The 22,803-nt window shown below is 33.0% G+C and overlaps 1 protein-coding gene across 2 annotated transcripts; it reads left to right on the top strand.

Annotated features, from left to right (window-relative positions):
• Window positions 1–804: 804 nt before the first annotated feature.
• LOC123559839 (uncharacterized) lies at window positions 805–22,568 on the top strand. Of its 2 annotated transcripts, none has more exons than XM_053552281.1 (3): window positions 805–1,122; window positions 1,954–2,782; window positions 22,127–22,568. In XM_053552281.1, exons 1-3 carry the CDS (start codon window positions 1,009–1,011, stop codon window positions 22,174–22,176), a joined length of 993 nt encoding a protein of 330 aa, XP_053408256.1. In that variant the 5' UTR covers window positions 805–1,008; the 3' UTR covers window positions 22,177–22,568. The 2 variants fall into 2 exon arrangements, 1 of the variants encoding a protein (XP_053408256.1); XR_008372632.1 differs by having other exon boundaries at window positions 814–1,122; window positions 1,954–3,981.
• Window positions 22,569–22,803: the final 235 nt, after the last annotated feature.

The following is a 22,803-nucleotide window of genomic DNA, read 5'->3' as shown; positions in this document are numbered from 1 at the left end:
TAAGACAATCAGCAACACTCATTCTTTTGTGAAGTTTACGTTTGATATTCCCATTTCGTCGGAAACCATGAGAACGAGTATTGCGTCTTCTTGGGGAATGGATAGAGAATATATCAATTCCGGAATCTTTCGAAATATTTCCCTTTTGATAAATGTTAGCATTTAAACCCAAAGGAAAGGGTGTTTGTAGCAATTTAATCCATTTAAATTCAGAGACATGTCTGAGTTTTGTCTTGAAGCCAGAAGTCATGTTAACCTTTACTTTAATTATTCAACAGCTTGAACAGAAACATATTTAACCGAATGTTCAGTTTTACGAAAATGATTGTATAAGAAGTTTTGAAATTTATTAATGTTACGAATTTTGTAACAGTGTTCCCGAAATCTGGTTTTAAGAGGTCTTTTCGTTTGCCCTACATACTGTATACCACAATTATAGGCATTCCGTGTAAGAACACAGATAACATCAGATGAATTTCATGAAATGTTTGAATGAATATTTATACTGTTATTAGCAGTAGAACGTATTGTCGAGTTAATATTAAGACGAGGACAGCACATGCACCTATTAGAATGGCACTTAGAGACTGAGTGAAACCTAACGCGCTCAGTAGCAGATGTTTTTATGTTGTATATACTAAGAATAGGCGATTTAATTGGTGAAATCAGTACTTTTGAATTATTGTTGTAAAATGCAGTGTTTTAATAGTTCTCTTAGAATCATCTAAATGTAAAGGTAAAGACCACCGGCCGTCACATTATAGCTAGTAGATACCGGACACGTTAGTTATCACACAATTAGTATTTTTCTTTGTCTTAGTATTTCTATTTATTATTCTGCTCATTTTGTTTTTGAAATTTAAATTTAAACATTAAAATATTGCAATACCTCATACAGATTCTTTAACGATGTCTATATCACTAACTTGAGATAAAAAACAACTTTTGCTGGGTTGAAGGTGTACACGGTTAGAAAGCAAACGTTCTATCAAATATCGTTAAAATACAATGTTTAAAAATACTATCAAAGCATTCCAAATAAGTTTCGTTGTGATAATTATGTTACAACTATTATCAGTAGTTATTAATTGGGAATGGATAAATGATATGTTTATATCCACGGTAAGTAAATAATGTTTTACTTGCATGACTTCATTTCAAATTGTTTCTAGGTTATGTGTGCCAGGTAAGCATAAGAACTGAAAATATAAAAATAGCATACGCCATATTTCTTTTAGTGTTTAATAATAGAATGATTTGTATCTATTTGTTGTAACTGAGTGAAATTTGTTTGTTTAACGCCGTTTTTCAACAGTATTTCAGTAGAAATATCACTATATTATTAATGTATGAAATAACATATACCATAATCCAAAATTGAATTGACAATTATTTTCATATATCGATATGTTAGATGACGTAAATCATGGAGTGAAATATAAGGTTACTTTACATTACTGGAGCAAAGCATGAATTCGAAGAGAAAATGTTATTTTTGAAAACATATAAAAGGCAAACATACGCAAAGAGCTTATTTTTGATATGGCTTTCATTAAAATATAACTGAGGGTATAAAACGATAAATGCACCAACATAATAAAAGTGCAATACTTTGTATTCCCCTTAGTATGCTCGAAATGCACACATATGATAGTTGTTTATTTTTTTTCTCTTGTCTTGTTTGTAATTCTGTTGTTATAAGTGGTGTCTACCGTGTTTGTTAAATTCGTTTCCTTACTACTTACTTATTAGATTCCTGCCTATTTCTCAGCAACTTTAATTAAATTAACTCTTACATAACATCCAGTGAAATTGTTGATGTATATATGACATTAATTTTCACAGGTTTTAAAAGGTACTTTACTTAATCGGAATAATAAATTTGTACATTCAATCCCTTGATTCAATCAAAGACATCAGAGATAATGCGATAAAATGTATTTTTATTTGCAGAAGAGACAAAATGATAAAGACAGTAATTTGCCAGTCGGAAGAAATTTGAAGGAAAAATATGCTACCGTTGTAACTGGGTATTTTGATATAGGATCGTTTCATAAAGGGAAAAGCCATTTCCGAAATCAGAGTTTTTACTACAAAGTAGCGAACATATTTTCATATCTCCAAAATTCACTTGTCGTTTACACAGATTCACCAGTGTTTTTAAATCATATTAAATATATAAGAAATAAAAAACTAAATAAAACAAAAATAATTTTCTTTGAACGGTCTTCTGCATGGTCTTTTCAAATTATTGATGACATAAAACGGATATTTAATATTGAAGGCTATACTAGACGAAGCACGAGTAAAGTTTCACCATTGTACACATGTGCTATGCATTCGAAATATTATTGTTTAAAACAAGCTGCAGAAAACAATTACTTTAACACAAAATATATAATGTGGTTGGATGTTGGATACTTTTGGAAACTGAAAGCAAATCAAGCATTCTTTCTGAAAACGCCATATAAGTTTGATGATTCACAAATAGCAATGAACAAAATAAATACTGGTCGTAGTATACCATCAAGTCCAGTTGACATAATTAAGGAAAGCCATTTACAAGTTGGAGGCGGATTAGTGTTTGGTGAAATGCAAACTATGATCAAGTTTTCATCTCAGTACAGACGAGCAGTCGAATATTTTTTGTCAAAGAATTTAACCAACACAGATCAACAAATCTTACATGCCATGTTTACACAGGAAGGACGAAAAGCTATCTGCCCTGAAGTTGAGATTAAAACATATGGAACGGCTGACAATCGCGACTGGCATTTCCTAGGTAATAGTATGGTGGAGCATGAAAATACCTAATTTTAAAGTGCGGTCTTGTGTTAATTTTTCTTATTAATATAGCAACTATATGTTTTGCTATAGCAAATGTACAGTTACATATTCACCGACATATTCTGAATGATGAAGCCGATTACACCAAACTATCTGATATAGATCTAGGTGTTTTACGTATGTTGATGCTGAACGTATATCAGAAAACTCATCATTAATGAAAAATTTTGTTCGGTACGAATACATTTAAATACATCATTACTTACAAGTGACAAAGTCGAATTAATTTGATGTACACTTAATCGTAAAACTGCACATATTCCTGTTCAGATGCAGTATCTAAATATTATTATAAAATCACAACGGACTTTTTTTTAAGTGTTGTTGATTGTTTGGAAAGAAATATGGAATGTATTCGATGTGTTCTTCGCGAGAAGTTACATATACTAGAGACACAGCATTGAAGCCTGTAGTAAGACATTTTATCAAAACTGTTTAGGTCCGAGACCCTAATATTTACCAAGTCAGAATCATGAAGAAAGATGAGTGTTAGGCGGCAAATATTATCTAAATGACTTCGATTTTCCACTGTTTAAAACACTCATGTATAAAGTGCCTGGGAAAAAAGTCTCAATTATGTTTGTTATGTATATGTCATTTTCCCCTTGAGACAAATCATTGATAACTGACCTAGTTTTAAGACATCATGTAACTTTTAATCCAGAATATTCTGTTGTGTTCTGTAACAATACTGATAAACAGTGTATGACAGATATTATTTTTTAGGAAAAAATGTCCTTGATTTTTTCTAAAATGTTCTTTTTATTCTTTGTATTACTTGAAATTTCTGGAACCTTCTCTAATACGCTATATAGAGAACTATGTGTTGTAAGGTTAGAGTCTAAGAACCTAAAAAATAGGACTTGTAGATATTGATGAAACTTTCCTGTATTTATTATCAATTTGGATGTTTGATATTTTGAAGAATTATTTGAAGGATTTATATTAAAATTTCTGGATTTAAAAAGTTACCTTGGAAGAGAGGAATTATAATTTTTGGATATACTAAAGTTACTTTTGAACTGTGTGAAACATTGTGGAATTTATTCTAATTGGATTATATTTGACCTAGACAGGATTTGGACTATTTTTACATATAAGATTGGATTTTACGGCTCTTTGACATTTTTGAAGGTATTTGAATTGTTACTTAAATTCATGAATACAATTTTGTTATTGTTAATAGTTGCTGGTTTGTCGTTCTGTTACTTTTATTTACTATAATACGAACTTATTATCCTCTGAGGTAACATGTTGCATACTAGACCCCACATGGGGAGCTAAGGTTGTCTAAATTTGTTAGGTAAACACATTTAAGTTATTTCGGGTTGGCAGTCTGTTAAAATGTCAAAAATCACTCCTAAAAGGATACATAAAATTACTTACATCATAATTTTGATAACTTCAATCTAAGATTTAAATTGATTCTTTTTTTATTTCTTTACATTCGTTTGTAATCCAAATGAAAAAGAGAATATTCTCCAGAAAAAAGGTATCACATATTGTCTCATATAACGCTAAAACAAATTACGATGAATTAAGTCGTGTCTGTTTAAGGACGACGTAAATTTTAATAAAAACTAAGATAACACAGTAACGTCAATAAAGATTTATATTAGTAATTTATTATTTCAACTAACTGTATTTTAATGTTACCATCAATACATTCGTATCGTGACATACAAAGGACATCTCGTAAGCTTCCAAGTTCGAAGAGGGGACAAGCGCTGACCAGTTTACTTTTCTCTGCATAAAGATATATACATCTATTTTCATTTCAAAGAGCGTTATTTGATCAATGTTTAGGTATATATGATATAAATTCTACTTGATATTATACAGATTTATTCTTTAGGCTAAGTAAACATTGTAAAAAACTTTTAACGCGAAGTCACACACATAAAAAGAGTGCAGACTGGATGTTTGGTTTAAGACATCATGATTTTTAAAGTTGATTAACAACAGCCATAAAATGCACAATTAACTGTACTTTGACTAAATCATTAACACTAAAACTTATTTATACATGTTATGAACTGGATCAGAAACACAAAAACCCTTAGTTTAAACAATATTTTATTAATCACAATTCATTTACAATATGTACAGTGAAACACCGCTCGCTCGAGCATCGATGACTCGAGCACCCGGGCTCGCTCGAGCAATTCATGTGGTCCCGGCCGATTTCCTTCTATTTTCTATGTGAAATTACCATGGCTGAGTCGAGCATCGATAACTCGATCGCTCGAGTATGACACCTGGTCCCTGGGTATTAACTTACTCTTTGTTGCTTATGGCAAACTCGAGCAGAGGTGTCAAAATTGTTCACACCATCGGCGGTCAGAATGTATCGGTTAATTTAAAATTTTCTCACATCGTGAAAATTGCATGGTCTATTCCCCGACTATCTTAAATGTTTGTTTGTCGGTATATTTGATCTGATAATGAGATTAATTATTGATGAAAGGTGGAAGAAAAATTTTATTGATCAAAATTGTTATTAATTATTACTTTTTTTTTCTGCGGGATCGAGGAGATAATTATGAGATCTTAATATTTTAATCAGCAGTTGTTTGCATGCAAATAAAGGAAATAAGATAGCCTTTTCATAAAATTGAGACGATAATTATGAGATCTTATTTTGGAAAAGAAAATTGCGAATTCGATTACAGTATTTCAAATAAAAAAATGTCTTAGCTGTTTCTTCACATGTGCCATTTACGATCTCTCATAAATAACGTTTGTAATACGTTTTTTTGAAAATGTCACGTGTGTGTTATTATAACGCATCACCGTTTCCTCTGCAAATGGTCTCGATGACAGTTGGTAAAACAAACTTCAATTTTCTTCGTATGGTGGTCAATGTTTGGGTCGCTCGAAACCATGGATAACTCGAGCATTTTGCTCATCCCCTTGCGACCTCGAGCGAGCGGTGTTTCATTGTATATATACAGTACAATCGCGATCCTACGAAAAGTCAAGGGACCGGCCGTTTATTTCGTAATATCGCATTTTCGTTCGAGCGCAGCATAGGAAATTTCGCTATACAGCACCTTAAAATCTACACGTCGGAACCCGTGATATTTAAACGTGTGATTGTCGTATCGGAGTACATGTATACCGATTTTATATGTACATTTGGGTTTTCATCAAATCTTATTCGAATCTGAACTCAGATGGTATCTTGAATATAAAACGGTTTTTTTTTTTCTTCACTTCTTATTCACTGTACATGAAACATATACCGATACCCTCAGCTACCCTTTACTGCATTGGTTGGTATAATAAAACGAGAATATACAGACGATCAGGACTTTAAATGTATTTTTTTTTTCATTTTCTTTATGCAGAGATGTTTGAGACGTATAGATATCGAAGCAAGTGTGACTAGTATGCCATCCGATCGGATAGTCATAGGAGAAAAAATTAACCACTAAATTGTGTCATAGTGTACAATGTATGTGTTTCGAATTTAATTACTAAGTTTTCAAACTTTAATTACTGTTTACGCCCAGCTTAATGATAGTGACACTTTCCACTCTAAAGCGTTTTCACGCCGTTATGAAAGGTGTGAAAACTTAGACGATACAGGTATTCGTAAAATCGCAACTAAAACAAACTGAAAACAGGCTTAAAGAGCAAAACAATACATTCGTAGGAGCGCATTTTTCGTAAAATTGCATTTTCGTAAAACCGCGACTTTGTTACATTGAAATAAGAAAGAAAGCAGCCGGGACCACAACACCTTTTCGTAGTATACCGGTATTTCGTTAAATTGCGATTCGTAGCATCGCGAATGCACTATGTATATATATATATCTTAAAAGTTCAATTTGTAAGGAATAAACAGCAGCAGACTTCTGTGTTTTACAATTATTTTAATTCTTCACTGCAAGCGCTTTCAATACACATATCTTCAGGCAGTTTACATTTTGAAAAAATGTACAATGACGTCACGTCATAACAAAAATTACGGGAAACGTCGTTAACAGACGTTGCGGCAAACTTCAAGAAAAATGTATTATACACTCAAGAATACCCTGTGTATGCATGCACACAAAACTTGAAACAGATATATTGTACCATTTAAAAGGGAGTTAATAACTGTACTTAAAACATATTTATGCTCGATATATCAGTTAAGAAATAATATCAAGATGATTACTTAAAAGTAATAATAGCTTAAAAATCAATTATGGATACAGTAAAGAGAAAGAATTGCTCAAATTACCCTCACGTTCTTTATGACAAAAGTGGTATATAGCCAATTATAGAAATAACATCAAAAATTAAAGGGAGGTAATAAAATTTAAAGCTAAAACTGTATTTCACGAAAGAAAAGAGATATAAATTTAAAAACAAAGCAATATAGTACGTTAAATGTACACAGTTGATGATATTAATTTCTAAACAATTATGACCAGTACTATTTCACGTGTAAAGACAGATGAGCAAGCATATATAAAGAGGAGATTCTAGTTAAACTGCACATAAACAATAAATTTAAGGAGCTCGCCATGCTCGCGGGCCCCAAGAACTAATAACAAACGCTGTTAAGTTCTTATAAAATATAATTCCTTCTCATCTCTGAAGCTGTCACTATTAGTCAGATTTTTGTAAAGAGGGAATATTTCAAACTTCCCACCAGAGCATTCATGGATTATGTTTATTTTCTTTTAGGACACGTAGTTCATCATTATTAGTTTGTTGCCTATGTAGTGTCATTCGTCGGCACAGTTCATTCTTTGTTTGACCGATGTAAAATTGTTTCCAATTCGCGCAGATGATAGAATAAATAACATTTTTTGAAATACAATTCATATTCTGTTTAACAGTAAACGTTTTAACATTTTAAAATTTAACTGAGTCTCCTTCTAGCAAATCTGGACACGTCTTACACCTGCTTCTGTTACACTTTGTAACAGTCGCGATATTTTCCACCATATCAAACTTCGATTTAGATAGAATGCGTTTCAAGCTTTTAGGTTGCCTTTTACTATTTATTATTCATTTCTGTTGTAAAACATTTTTCATCCTGTCACTGTTCTGCAGCATTGCTTTGCATGTTTGTATTGCCGGCGACATGTTCTTATTACGTGGGTTAAAAGTTGTTACAAATGGAATGACATTATAATCCGATGTTTGATTTTCGCGATTATTCGTTGCTGTAGGTCCTTTTGATTCCGCCTTTGATATTCCGTGCTTAATAATTTCTTCCGGATAGTTTTGTTTCAATAATTCTAACTTTAATTCTGAAAGTCTTGTTTCTTGTAACTGTTTATCTTTCACTATAGTAATTATTCTTGAAGCTAAGTTAAACGGTATATTAACCTTAGTATGTTTAGGGTGGCAGGAATTAAAGTTTAGTAGTTATGTGTGTCAGTAGATTTACAGTACAGGTCCGTCGTTATACTATTTCCAGATTTTTTAACAAGAATATCTAAGAACGGCATGATAACATTTTTGAAACAAAACTATCCGGAAGAAATTATTAAGCACGGAATATCAAAGGCGGAATCAAAAGGACCTATAGCAACGAATAATCGCGAAAATCAAACATCGGATTATAATGTCATTCCATTTGTATCTCCAAGTACATCATTCAATCAATAAATAACATGTTAAAGCTTCGAGAACAATTAAAAGTAATAATAATGTTTTTTATTCTGGTTCTGTTTTTGCATGATAAGTTGACGTGATTTTAAAATCAAAACATAAATGATTGTTTAAATGGTATGATTTTTTTCATTACTTTATTCTACCTTTGATAGGTTAAATGTATGACTATATAAACAGAAGATTACAAAATATTTTAGTGTGTTTTTCGTGTTCTTTATATTCTCGAACATTTTATGATTATTCAAGATATAATATATCCCGAACGGTAGCTTATCGTTGAATTAAATCATTGTTTGGAGATAACCTGCGAAGGAATTTAACACGAGGGCACAGCAGAGGAGTTTTGTGATTCGATATTTGTTGAACAGTTCGAAAGAATAATGGAAAATGTCATGCACGGCGTTTGTCAATATAATTTTATGACACGAGCTGCTGCAATAGTAAATCAAATGATCATAATATATTTATTGGTTTTCACGTCGCACATAATATCTAAAATCTTAGCTTAATGTGGAGGAAGACCAACAGGTGGCACTCCGAGCATTACTTCAGTCACCTGGACAGAACTACAGATTGCCGGAAGGGCTGGAACCAACAGTGGCGAGAGGCAAAAAGTTCAAAGCTTAAGACCTAGTCGCATAGAACAGAGCCAGTAAAATTTGACTGTCTTATATATCATGTCAGGAATAGACTTCTGGTTTTAATCTACCCAGCAAACTGTCCCATGTTTGCTAGTGTTCCTAGCCTAAGTAAATATTTCAGATTAATATGCTGACATGTATGTTCAGGCAACTACACAAAACGTTAGCTGTATCATCGAATTACAAGTTACAGAAATGACTTTTAAATCTAATACCAAAATCACAATGATCCTGCATTTCTGTGGTCGAAACGCCATATGTCATTCGCCTTGGTTAAATCGGCGTGTCCAACCTGCTTTTTTTTGTTGTTCACACTATTTCTGCGGTACAAACACTTTTTTTTACAGTTATCCATACTTGTTTACACTGAATATTCAAATACGAAAAATTGGCCATTTGTGTAAACCTGATTTAAAGGTATTTAATAAAGACAATTGAAAAACACAAATCTTATAAAAGAATACACATTTTGAAATATACTACTAAAGAAATACGTACAATAGTTGTACAATATTCCCCTGAAGTCAAAAGGTGTGCAGACAACGAATGATATTTCTTTTAGTATCAAATCGTTTTGTATGAGTTCGAATCCAAATTACGATTTTTTTTTTCATAATTTATTTTTACTTTTGTTGGTTTTCCCTTTCCATTTTTAATTCTGTTCTCTTTTTGATGGTTTCTATGTGCACCTATGTTTTTTTTTTTTTTTTTTTTTTTTTTTTTTTTTTAACATATGTTCATTATTCGCTTTCTATTTATATGTTTAGCACATTCATGTAACTCATATCACATTACTTCTCTCAGCTGTCATCGTGTCATAGTGAAAAAGAAGTCTCCAGGTTTTTGTTCTGTTCTATCTGGATGTCTATATTCTTGCGAACCATCATCTCTAATGTTATGACATGCCAAGTCAGCCTTAACTTTCTTGCATACACCACATGACTTGCAAAACTTTGTTACTTCATTTGTTATGCCAGGCCAGTGAATACGTTTTTCATCAACTGCCTCTTCAGCTGATAAGTGTCCCTTGACTTTTGACTTATGAGCTAATGTCATAGCATTTCTCCTCAAATGGGTTGGGTCTTCTATCTGTTTAATAACTCTGCCCCTCTTTTCCTCGAAGATCCTATATAAAACGTTTTCCTCACTTGATATTGAAATCTGAAACCTCTTATTGTTTCAAGTTTCACCTTATCTGTTGCATAAGTCCAAAGTTTCTTCAATATCTCATCATCTTTCTGAGCATTCGTTACTTGCTCAACATTTAATGTCTCATCTTTTGCTTTGCAAGCCTCTAGTGGTTTCGTAGTTTCTATATTTATTGCATGCTGGGTTTCTGATATCCCAGTTGCAGCAACATTTTCGCGGGATGAAGACTGTCTTTCATTTATGGTTTTCCAGTTTATGTCTAACTTATCTGCAGCTCCTTTTATATTACCGATTATCAAATTGCATATCATGTTTGGCACAACCATTGTCTCAACTTCATCTATAAAATACCAACCTGTATTTTTGCAGCAGGAACTGTCCTTGAACGTCCACCAACGTCTTAGCTAACATTTGATTTCCTGATAACCGCCAACTCATAGCATGTGTCTCTCAAAACCTGACCTTCTTTATCACCTATATTATATAGGCTATATACACTTTCTTCAATACGATGTCCTACATATTATAACATTTTATACATGTGCATTTTACCTACAACAATGATGAGTGAACACGTATCAATGCGGATTAAATATGAAATATCAACTTTATAGAATATTGGAAAATCAGTGACTGCCCAGAGTAGTCGACCTAATCCTATTGTCATAGAACAAACAAGGCAATTACGCATTCAGAAATACAAAAGAGGAACGAGAGGTGGTTAAAATGGTGTGAGAAGGACATGGGATAATAAACAAGGAGTGAATGAAAATAATTTGCAAACTTTACCAGATGAAATTCACGCTGTGATTCAAATTATACGCTTCTTAAACAAGAATAATAATAAATTTAATATGAATAATATTACAAAGATAAAATGTGAATCTCTAAACATAACAAAAGGTCAGAAAACACTTAAAGTATGTTCTATAAACCCAAGATCTGTGAAAAACAAAACAATACCCCTTTGTGAATTTATTCTTTCAAACGATTTCGACGTTGCTGCCATCACAGAGACATGGCTTGACAATACCGTGGAAAAAAACATGCAATAGTGAGCTTGTCCCAGACGGGTATCGCATGAAGCAAGTCCCTCGTCCCGGGAAAATGCGCGGAGGCCAGTCTCTATTATTTATAAGTCCAATGTAGAAGTTAAAATGCTGACATCTTCCGGTGATGGACACTTCTCAACAGCACATTGATTGAAACATTTCTACAAATAAGAACTCCTTGTGACTTTCAGTCGTATACAGACCACCACCATCACAAAAGAACGGTTTCAGTGCTAATGAATTCCTTCAGCACGAATGACTTCTGTTTCTTTCAAAATACGCAACCATTGCCAAGCCAATAGTTATTGTTGGCAACTTACTTAACTATCATCTAGACATATGTACGGATCGTTCAACAGCTGTCTAGAAACATTTGGTATGGAACAATATGTTCGAGGACCAACACATGTTGCAGGACATACTTTGGATGTTCTTATCAAAAGAGACACTGAACATATTGTATCAAATATAGAAGTTACTGACCCAGGACTATCTGATTCTGATGGGAAGATGTCACATGACCATTTCGCTGTGATATTTCATATTCAAGCAGAAAAACCTGCATCAATAAGGAAAATTGTGACATTCCGAAAGTTGAGATCCATCGACATTGAATCATTTAAAAACCAAATAAAATCTTTGGAGATTCTTGACACATTAATTTCTGATGTTGACGAGCACGTGGAATCATTAAACAACAGTTTGATATCACTGGTTGAAGAGGACGCCCCTTGGCTTACTGAAACAATAGTTCTTAGACCGACTTGTCCATGGTATAATAAAGAACTACACGAAGCCAAACGTTTGAAACGAAAACTTGAACTCAAATCGAGAAAAACAAATCTGACAGTAGATCATGGGGTATACAGAAATCACTGTGCTTCTGTGAATAAATTGCTAAAACAAACACGTGTTAGTTTCTATTCTGAAAAGATAGAGTCCTGCGGACGCGATCAGAAAACTTTATTCAAAGTAACAAAGAATTTTCTTGGTAGAAACGAGGAGGCCGTGTTGCCAACATCTTCCTCTTCCAAAGTATTAGCGCAAAATTTCAGGGATTTCTTCATCGATAAAATTGATGGAATAAGAAATAAAATTAGGTCAGAAACAGAGTTACAAACATGTGCAGTTACCACCGAGGAAATTTCGAACACGCAAATAGATAAACTTGAACTTGTTGAATTTACTCCAGTCTCACAGGATGAAGTGCAAGAAGTTATTTCAAAATCTGCAAGTAAATCGTATGAGCTAGATCCACTTCTGACTTGGCTTTTGAAAGAATGCTTAGAAGAACTGCTACCATCTCTCACTAAAATAATCAATTATTCTTTGGAGAAAGCATATGTACCGAAATCCTTCAAAAGTTCGTTAATCAGACCACTCATCAAAAAGTCAGATCTAGATGAAAATGTTCTGAAGAACTATAGATCTGTCTCTAATTTACCGTACGTGTCTGAAATTCTTGAAAAAGTGTTGGATGCTCGCTTGGAAAGCCACTTGTCTTTGAACAGTCTCCACGAAGAACACCAGTCTGCATACAGAAGATTTCACTCCACTGAGACTGGATTACTGAAGGTTCAAAATGACATTCTCAGCTCCCTTGACAAAAATGATGTAACAGTGTTAGTGATGCTTGACCTATCAGCTGCTTTCGATACCATCGACCACAAGACACTATTGCACCGCCTCCACGACCACTTTGGTATCTCAGGGAAACCACTCGAATGGATAATTGTATATCTAAGCGAACGCTACCAAACTGTGACCATAGATAGTGAATTGTCAAAACAAGTGAAAATGACATACAGTGTCCCACAGGGGTCCGTTCTCGAACCAAAATATTTCACAATGTACACAAAACCAGTTGGTGCAATATGCAAGAAACATGGACTTACTCACCATTATTATGCCGACGATGGGCAGCTTTATTTATCTTTCAAACCAACAAATCTGGTCTCTCAGAAGGATGCTTTACGCTGTGTTGAAAACTGTCTCATAGAAATTGTATCTTGCATGAACAGCAACATGTTGAAAATCAATGCCGATAAAACTGAAGTCATTGTATTTACCTCTCAAAGAAACGAAAAACATATTGAATCGGTTTCTGTGAAAATTGGAGAAGAGAACATTAAACCATCTAAATGTGTAATCTTGGTGCTTTTCTAGACTCCAAAATGAGCATGGAAAAAATATCAAGTCAGTTTGTAGATCAGGATACAGACAGCTACGTCAAATAGGCCACATCAGGAAATATCTAAATACAGATGCTACAAAATCGCTAGTAAATTCACTCGTCACTTCACGCCTTGATTATTGAAATGCGCTCTTGTATGGTGTTCCGAAGGCCTTGCTGAATAGACTTCAAAATCTTCAGAACACTGCAGCTCGAATAATAACGAGAATGTCGCGTTATGATCACATTACACCGGTATTAAAAGAACTGCATCGGATACCAGTTACTCAGAGAGTGGACTTTAAGATTCTAGTTCACACATACAAAGCATTGCATGACCAATCCCCGATCTATGTTAAAGACTTGCTAGAACTCTATCAACTAGCAAGAAATTTGAGATCCAAAAACAACTCAAAACAACTAGTTCTTCCAAAAAGCAAAACTGTGAGGTACGGTGATCTTAGTTTTTTATCAGCTGCCCCGAAGTTTTGGCTAGCATTAGGGACGCTAAAAGCTTAGATGCTTTCAAAAAATCATTAAAAACACACTTTTTCTTCAAGGTCTACTGAACTAACTTTGCACTGGAAAACAAGCTGTTATATGACCTTGAAATGGAAATATTTTACTGTTGTTTATTGTTTTTTTAAGATATATAATACAATGTAAATATAGAGTGAAACCTTATTCTGGCTAAATACCTTTCATTATTGATATATCTGTTGTGCTGTATTATGTGTCCATATAATTCTGTGATATGTAGTTTGTACAGCGCTTTTGAACGTTTTGCGGGTATAAACATACCCGACTATAACAAATACTTGTAAATCATTGTTAACACTCTACAGGCTTCCTTTGTTTATTTCATTCTTAAAATATCTTACAGATGGTGCCTTTCTGTGCATACTCTTTATAGAATAAGGGTCATTTGAGATGAAAACATATCCGGTTACATCAAATTAATGGGAAACCTTTGTAACACTCTGCAGGTCACATTTTTCATTTGCTCTCATATGTAAGTAGCAGTGTTTAATGTGAGCAAGATCTGTACAGAAATTTGGCCATGCTTGAGGAAAATCTACATTAAGACATTTTAACCCTCTGCAGGTGCCATTTTTCATATGATCTTCGGGGAAAACTTTGTCAGGTACTATTTTGTTTCTACCTGATCTCTATAGGAATCAGGTCATATGTTGTACTGAATTTCAATACTTTCTGTCCTTTATCAGATAATAATGGTGTTCAAAAATGAAGTTAAGAAGCTTTTTTCTTTGTATTTAAGACCAATTCTCTGTAAGAACAAAAAATGAAGAAGGGGTCGGGAACTCATAAGTCTCACAATTACTTCATATTTGCGCCTTTTTTAGCATTCAAGCCATATATAAAGAATCAAGGGTGACAAGATATGAATCAGCTCGGTTACCATGGACACGGGAACATTATTCTAAAAGAGCACTAATTTTCATACATCACGAGATAAATACCTGAAGTAGTTATTTAAAACAAATATTGTCTTTCAACATTTTCAGAGTTTTAGAAGCAACACTTTTATAAATAATCCCCTTTAAGATTTTACATTACCTTTAAAATTTGGTCTTCTTGTATATTTTTTAACTTCGAATAGAAAAGAAAGTGCACGCGTCTGAATATAATACTTGTATTGATTCAGCTGAGCTACATTACCCATTTCAATCTAAAGAGGAATTTTAGTGGGCCATTCATATAAAAGCTTTTTAGAGAATTTTGAAAATTGACAAAAATAGTATTCAGGAAACTCATTTATGCCTAAATAACAGAATAACCAGAAATAAAATTACATTGCCAGATACAGAATTATAGCAAAACATAAGTATTTCAATAAAAATCATTTTACAAAGTACTGTCCAGAACCTTGTCTAGAAATTTAGGAGAATGATCCGTTACCATGGCAACGTACAAGAAAATTATAATTCAGACGTATTTTAAGCACTTTCTGTATCAATTTTGTATTCTATGACACAAGAAAAGTTCATCTGCAATGCACCTAAGGCACGTATTTTTAGCATATTCTGGGCAGAGTTAAGAAGGATACAAGCATAATAACGATCTATGAAACTTAAAGCATTGCCCCAAGGTCAGTTCTCAACAGCCTTGTATGCACTTTTCTTTCTTTAGGTAAACTAATTTTGAGTTTAAAAGCAGCTGGAAATACATATAGCCAACTGCTACTAGCCCATAAGGTATTGTATGGTTACTAATCATGACTGTCGATTTGTTTTAGGTTGCCATGATGACAACATCCATTTTGCGTTAAAAAGTACCTAAAATCATTGTTATATTTTTTTTTGCTGCAGTTACTATAATACCATTAAATGATATTTTTATATAAAATAAAAAAAATATCTATCAGTGTTAGTGTAAAGACAGTGTCTTTTCACCTTTGAAAATAACTTTGTTTCACAAACTAACATACGGGCAAACAATTTTTCTGTAGTTTAAATGCTAGTATTGCATAATCTTTTTCTGTAATTTTTTGAGTTATTGAAAATCGTGAATTTCTGAAATCATAAATTCTTGAAATCGTGAGTTCTTGAAGTTCAATAATTTACGATTTCAAAAATTCACGATTTCCAAATTACACACAAAAATAATGAGTTCTTAAAATCGTGAATTGATGAATACAATTTGGAAAGTAGATCCCTCGAAATCACCGGGAACAAGACAAACAGTGGAAATCGCAGACTCTTTTTTATTGAGCCTGTTCATGAGCAGTGATCAAAAATGCAACACTGCACCCAAGCCCCCCAGCATCGGCTTTTGCAGTATTCAATCTTCAAATCTAAATGAGTTGGGCATATTTATCTATTCGCAAATTCACGCCTTCTAAATTTCACTCAAAATTATGAATTCTTGACATCGTGAATTCTTGAAATTCAATATTTCACAATTTCCAAGTTTCACACAAAAGTCCTGAATTCTTGATTTCATGAATTTGTGGTTTCTTGAATTCCTGGGGTTAAATAATTCGCTAATTCCAAATTCTAATTTTCAATTTTCTAATAAATTCAATATTACAATAATTCACAATTTCAGGAATTTTCGATTACAATTATTCAAAATTTTAATAATTCAGAATTCACAAATTCATCATTTCAATTATTCAATAATTCAAGATTTCAATTATTCAATAATTCACAATTTCATCAATTCCCGATTTCCATATTTATTGTCAAAAATTCAATATTTTTGCATATATCAAATAATTCAATATTTCAGTAAAAAACAAAGACAAATATCAAACAGGGAATACCAAAAACGCACCCTCCCCAAAACGAAACCCATAGCACGCAGACGCGTGCACCACAAACACACACACACACACACACGCGCGCATACACACAAAGCAAACATACTAGGACAAAACGAACAAACAAAGGAACACAGTGGGGCACCGCCTTGGAACGGTCAGTGGCAAAAACACCACTGGGGGAGTTTAAACCGGTTTATGGTGCGCACCCAACCTCACTCTTATCCCCACCATGTTCCAAAGACACGGGACAGTGTAAATAAAAGTAATCCCCTCCATGTCAATCTCTTACACACGTAATGGAAACAAAAAGGCATGGCATGTAAAACACAAAAATGCTCGTGTATAAATATATAAAAAGCAAACCTTAAGAACCAAAAACGTATGTACTCAATCCCTTTACAGAAGACAGAGCAACAAGAGAAACACCCTTAAGGGCCCGACGAAACAGGCCAGAAGACAGATATCAAAACAGTTCAGTCCTGGTAGGATTTAAAAACTGCTTATCATAGAGTCCTCCCCCTCTTCCGTCAGACACAATCAAAGAGGGAAGCGTAGTGTCCAACTGTAAACGGGTTGAACACGAAACATGAGGTATGTCTCAAAACAGTTGGGTCGTAACCTCTTTTAATAAAACGCTTTATGATTTTACCAAATACATTTTGAAAATTACCATGACCCAAGATCTTACGAAGTTTGTAAACCACATCCCCATAAAAAAACGTGTTTAGAAATACCTTCTCGCAGAAGTGTCTTTAAATTACTATTGAATTTTAAAACTAAATCATAATTATGATAGTAAAATTTAGCAAAATATTTACGCAATTTGTAATAACGGTAGCCTTGCTGAAGAAGTTTACTTGTAATATATTGATTACGTTCATCGAAATGCTTGACATGACTAAACGCTCTGGCAAACCGAATTAATTGAGAAATATATACCTCATAAGATGTAGCCTGAGGTACATCCCCATCCAAATGGGGAAAATTTACAATACTAAAATTAAAATCATCCCTCTTGTCATAAATGTTGGTATGTATAATATTGTCATAAATAGAGAGATGTAAATCTAAAAATGAAGCATCAGTATCCGAATTGTTAGTTTTAATTAACTGAAGCTCCCTAGGATAAATAGTACCCATCAATTGACCAAAAAACGGATTATCCATATTAAGAATATCATGCAGATAGCGTGATGTATTATTAAATGCAATTATAATATCTGCCTGCGTATCTGGAGAAAGGCTCAACATAAAGTCTCTTTCATAACAATATAAAAACAAATCTGCGACAAGGGGTGCACAATTTGTTCCCATGGGAATACCAACAACTTGTCTCACAACTACATTCCCAAACCTGATGTAAATGTTGTTCAATAAAAAGGAAAGGGCTTTACAAACTTCGTCACAGGTCCACATTGTATAATATTTCTAGTAAAAAAAGCTTTTTCAAAATTGCAAGCGAGAAATGTAGCATTCTCTCTGGCAAGTCTTTTGAATTAGGGCAGTTAGTTTTTTCATTTATTAAGTTATGTGGTAAAGTGGTATACAAAGTAGAAAAATCGTATGTACTGATTGTAGATACCTTGTAATTATTAATTTTAAACTTATCCAGGATTTCGCCAGAATTTTTAATCGACCAAAATAAGTGTTTACCAGAGTTTTCGTATACTTTATCGCAGTATCTTTCCACATGGGCTTTCACAGCAGTTAGACATGATGTTAATAGTTTTGAAATATTTGTAGTAGTACAAGAGCTTGAATTAGCGATGAAGCGAGCTTTATATGGTTGTTTATGCAATTTAGGAATCCAGTACATGGTCGGTAGTTTAATTTGTTGATCGTCTATACGAACTTTTAAATTAGAGACTTCAGTGATGTGATCAGTGACCAAGTTATTTTCAACAGAAGGACTCAATGTATAAGTTTTAGTGCTATTTAGTTCGTTTTGTAAAACATTAATATAATGTAGGCGTCAAATGATGATAATATTGTTGGCTGCCTTGTCTGCTGGAACTAGGACATACTTAGAATGAAATTCTTGGATTTCCTTTTTCAAATGTCTTAAAGTAAACTTGGGTTTTGGTGGAAGTAGGTATTCATTAGTCTGATAAAATTTTATTCGAGAATCAACAATGTTAAAAATATTTCGTTTCCAAGACGTTAATGCATTGGGATCAGCGTTCTCACGACGACACCATTTAACACAAAAAGTTTCGATGGATTCCGCAATCTGAACATGACAAGCATCAGAATCAATAGTTGAAGAAATTCTATATTTAGGTCCTTTAAAGAATAAATTACGAATACGTTTGTCTTTAATAATATCAAAATTACCAGTGATGACATGACCTGCATCTGAATAGCAAAATTTTGAGTTTTTACATTCACAGTAAGAAGGGGTATTTGTTTGAACATCTAAGTCGGAAACAATTTTATTGTAATTGAATATAACATTTCTTACAGGTGTTTTATATTTATAACAGATAATAGGAACTTCGGAGTTTCTGAAATATTTAGGCACAGAATCAATGACACGTTTATCACAAAATATACTGGGTGCATTGATGAATTCAATACCTTTATTCGTGAAATAAATTTTAAGAAAATGTCTCTCATGATCACATTGGGTGTCAATATGTGGACGTGTAGTGTGTAACTTTGAATAAGATATGATACAGTGTAAAACGGATCTGTTTGAATAACATACTGGTCCGCTTCCTCGTCTAGCCTTTTAAGAGTCTGAACAGATAAAGATGTGAGACGAAAAAGCATAGAATGTCTACCAGAGTTAGAAAGAATTAAATCGAGGTCTGCAACAGATATATTGACTTTAGATTTGCGCTTAACATTACCATTTCGTCTAATTCCATGAGACCTAGATTTACGTTTCCTAATATTTAAAATAGAAAAAGATATTGATATCAGGGTTTTAAGAGATATTACCTTCCTGATAAATATTATCATTTAAGCCCAATGGAAAAGGTGACTGTAAATTTTTAATCCATTTGAATTCTGCTTTCTGTACATGTCTGGCTTTAATTTTAAACTAGATGTGGAATTTGTATCATATACGATTTGCTCTACTGGCTGCATTGTTACCTGATCAAATGTATGGCCAGATTTACGAAAGCGTTGGTATAAAAATGTAGTAAACTTGTTCCGACTACGCATTTTGTATGAATGCTCACGGAAACGAATTTTTAAAGAACGCCCCGTTTGGCCAACATACTGAATACCACAATTGGGTGCGTTTCAAGTCAGTACATATATCATGTGGGACGTATTTCAGTCAACGTCAGAATTAAGTACCACATCAAAAGTTCTGCCGTTAACGTTTGAGGTAATTGTAGACCTGTGCGATAAATGATTGCAACAACCGCACCTCTTAGAACTGCATTTGTTAATAGTACGGTACTCTCTACATCTCTGTGGAAAATGTGTATGTTTGATTTTATATTCCTTCAGTATAGTAGAAGTTAAAGGTGATAGACAAATACGTAGATTATTACGAAAAACAGTTGGAGAATTTAAACTAGTACGTGGAATATAAAATGATTGAACAGAATGTAGCTGAAGTGGAGAATGGCTGATCGATGGTGTATGTCTTAAAAATGTACTGTTACCTTTAGGCAGATGAACAGAAGATGCAGAATGTAACCGAAGAGGTGAAAGAATTAATTTCGGTACTCTATTATATGTACTCATGAAATGTAATAATTGTAATACCATTCTGTTAAAAGTGGCGTTCGGGCAGAACAGTCATCAGTTTGAATTCGTTAAGTGAAAATGTTAATTCACAATTTCAAAAAATTCTCGATTTCATTTATTCAATATTTCAATAATTCAGAATTTCACCAATTCAAGATTTAAATTTTTGAATATTATACAACTTCATAAATCCACGATTTCCATGTTTCATGTCGAAAATTCCATATTTCAATTATTCAATAATTCAATATTTCATTTATTCACAATTTCAAAAGAAATTCTCGATATCAATTATTCAAAACTAAATATTTCAGAATTTCACTAATTCAAGATTTGAATTATTCAATATTTCACAAGTTCAAGAATTCACGATTTCACTATGTTATGTCAAAAAATGAAGAATTCAATTATTCACGATTTCATGATTTCACAAATACCACTTCAAGTCTTCTCGATTGCATTTCAATACTTCATTATTTCTACTTCACGAATTCATACTCAGAAGTCGTGAATTCTTGAAATTGAAATGTCACCACCGGTCTTTCATATAAAGATGATATTTTATAGACTTCAGTAATTTATATTTTTATCTCCAAAACCACTTTAACGGGCCTTAAATTGTTCAATTCAAATCCGCGCCAAAGTAGACGAATTTCATGTCTATGTCTTGATTCTCGTAAAAATGGAAATCGTAAGAGTTCAAGCCTCTGTCGTGAGTCCCGTGAAATCCAATATTTAGCGGGACATAACCCTACAAATAGACTGGACTATATATCGTTTGAGCACAACATTTTAAAAAATCAGACGAAATTATGTCACTTTGAATTTTTTTCTGTAGAAAATTTGCTCGATCGAGGTAATAAATCTATTTGTTAGATTTTTGTTTAGATTTTTAATTACGATTTTTATTTAGTATATCTTTGTTCGTTCTACAGAATTTTGTAAACGATTACTTTTCGGCAAGAGATTAGCTAATTTCGGTATGCCAGGCTGATTTATTAAATTTTGCAATTTTTTTGTAAATTATTTATTTCGAAGGATCAATCTGAAATATTTCGTTAGTATAATTTGTACAAAATATATTGAAAATTGGGTAACATGATTATTAGAAAATTATCTTTGTCATAAATCGTATATGTCAATCTTTCCATTGTAAATTATGGAACGCCGTTACTGCAGTGCATTGTAATGTATAAATGTACATGTTGGCAAGTACAGCACAGTGTATTTAATATGTAATTGTAATTTGAAATTATTGTGTGCCAGTCTATAGCATATTTATATAATGCTGTTTTTGTTTTATGTTAGTTGATACTACATTCATACCAGTTGTTGTATAACGTTTAATTTGCATTGCATTGTGTTAATTTGTGGTTGTAAATAATAGCTGCAGTTAATCATTTCCTTATCAATAATTGTTCATCATAATCTTTTCATATATTTTCCATAGTTTAACTTTAGACTTGAAAGTAATCAATTTTAGAAATAGTGAATGTAATCACGTGATTATGAACTTAGTAGCACTCATTTTTTATATATAAGTAACACGTATTATTTATGGGATTCTACGGAGGTATATTGTACCCAAATAAGCAGTTTTATGTACTTATTTGTTTTTGCTATGGTGCTTACCATATGTTATATATTTTAGCTTCTGCCACCAGACGACTTTTTTACCTGGTAATGATGTCACGACCTTGAAGTTCAATACCTGAGGTTCGCTTTAGTGTACTCGCCTGGATGAGATTTCTCAGCGGAGAGATTTTTGTCCCATGGTTGTGCCTTAACCGCCATGACGCTGATATTGGTAGACAACTGGGACAGCTCAGGGATACAAACACCTACCAACACCAGACATGGGGAACCTAAAAGGATTGAATGTTTTCAAAGGAAACACCTGTGATACCGTGTGATACGTCATGATAGGACTGCGCATATTCTGGAAAACAGGTATTGAGCTCAGATTATATTGTAGTTGTCCTTTCGTTCTTTTCTTCTTATGATATTCTTTTTCTTTATTCATTGTAAATAATCATTTCATGTAAATAAACTTGTAAATATTGAAATGAGTGTTAAGTTGTTCTTGCAATTGCTGTCCCCGGTTTGTCCATCCTGTCTGGAAACAAATAGTAGTAAACGCACAATCATGAATATTTCGAAATTTGATTTTATATATACATTTTAAAGATTATTCAAAATTATGAACAAATAATAGTGTATATCCAAGACTGTAAAATATAATGATACTTAAAAATATACGGTATGTTCATGTAATAGCAATCTAGGAAAGTTTATTAGGTTTAAATTCTTTCAATGGTAAAATGAACG

The sequence above is a fragment of the Mercenaria mercenaria genome, chromosome 10 (assembly GCF_021730395.1).
Source record: "Mercenaria mercenaria strain notata chromosome 10, MADL_Memer_1, whole genome shotgun sequence".
NCBI classification, from domain to species: Eukaryota; Metazoa; Mollusca; class Bivalvia; order Venerida; family Veneridae; genus Mercenaria; species Mercenaria mercenaria.
The sequence above is the reverse complement of the archived record's forward strand: the minus strand, read 5'-3'. Positions and strand labels throughout refer to the sequence as shown.

Coding starts and splice junctions, on each gene's coding strand:
- LOC123559839 (XM_053552281.1), top strand. CDS start 1,009: ATGTTTAAAAATACTATCAAAGCATTCCAAATAAGTTTCGTTGTGATA. Junction 1,123..1,953: donor ATGATATGTTTATATCCACG/GTAAGTAAATAA, acceptor TTTTATTTGCAG/AAGAGACAAAATGATAAAGA. Junction 2,783..22,126: donor TCGCGACTGGCATTTCCTAG/GTAATAGTATGG, acceptor TATATATTTTAG/CTTCTGCCACCAGACGACTT.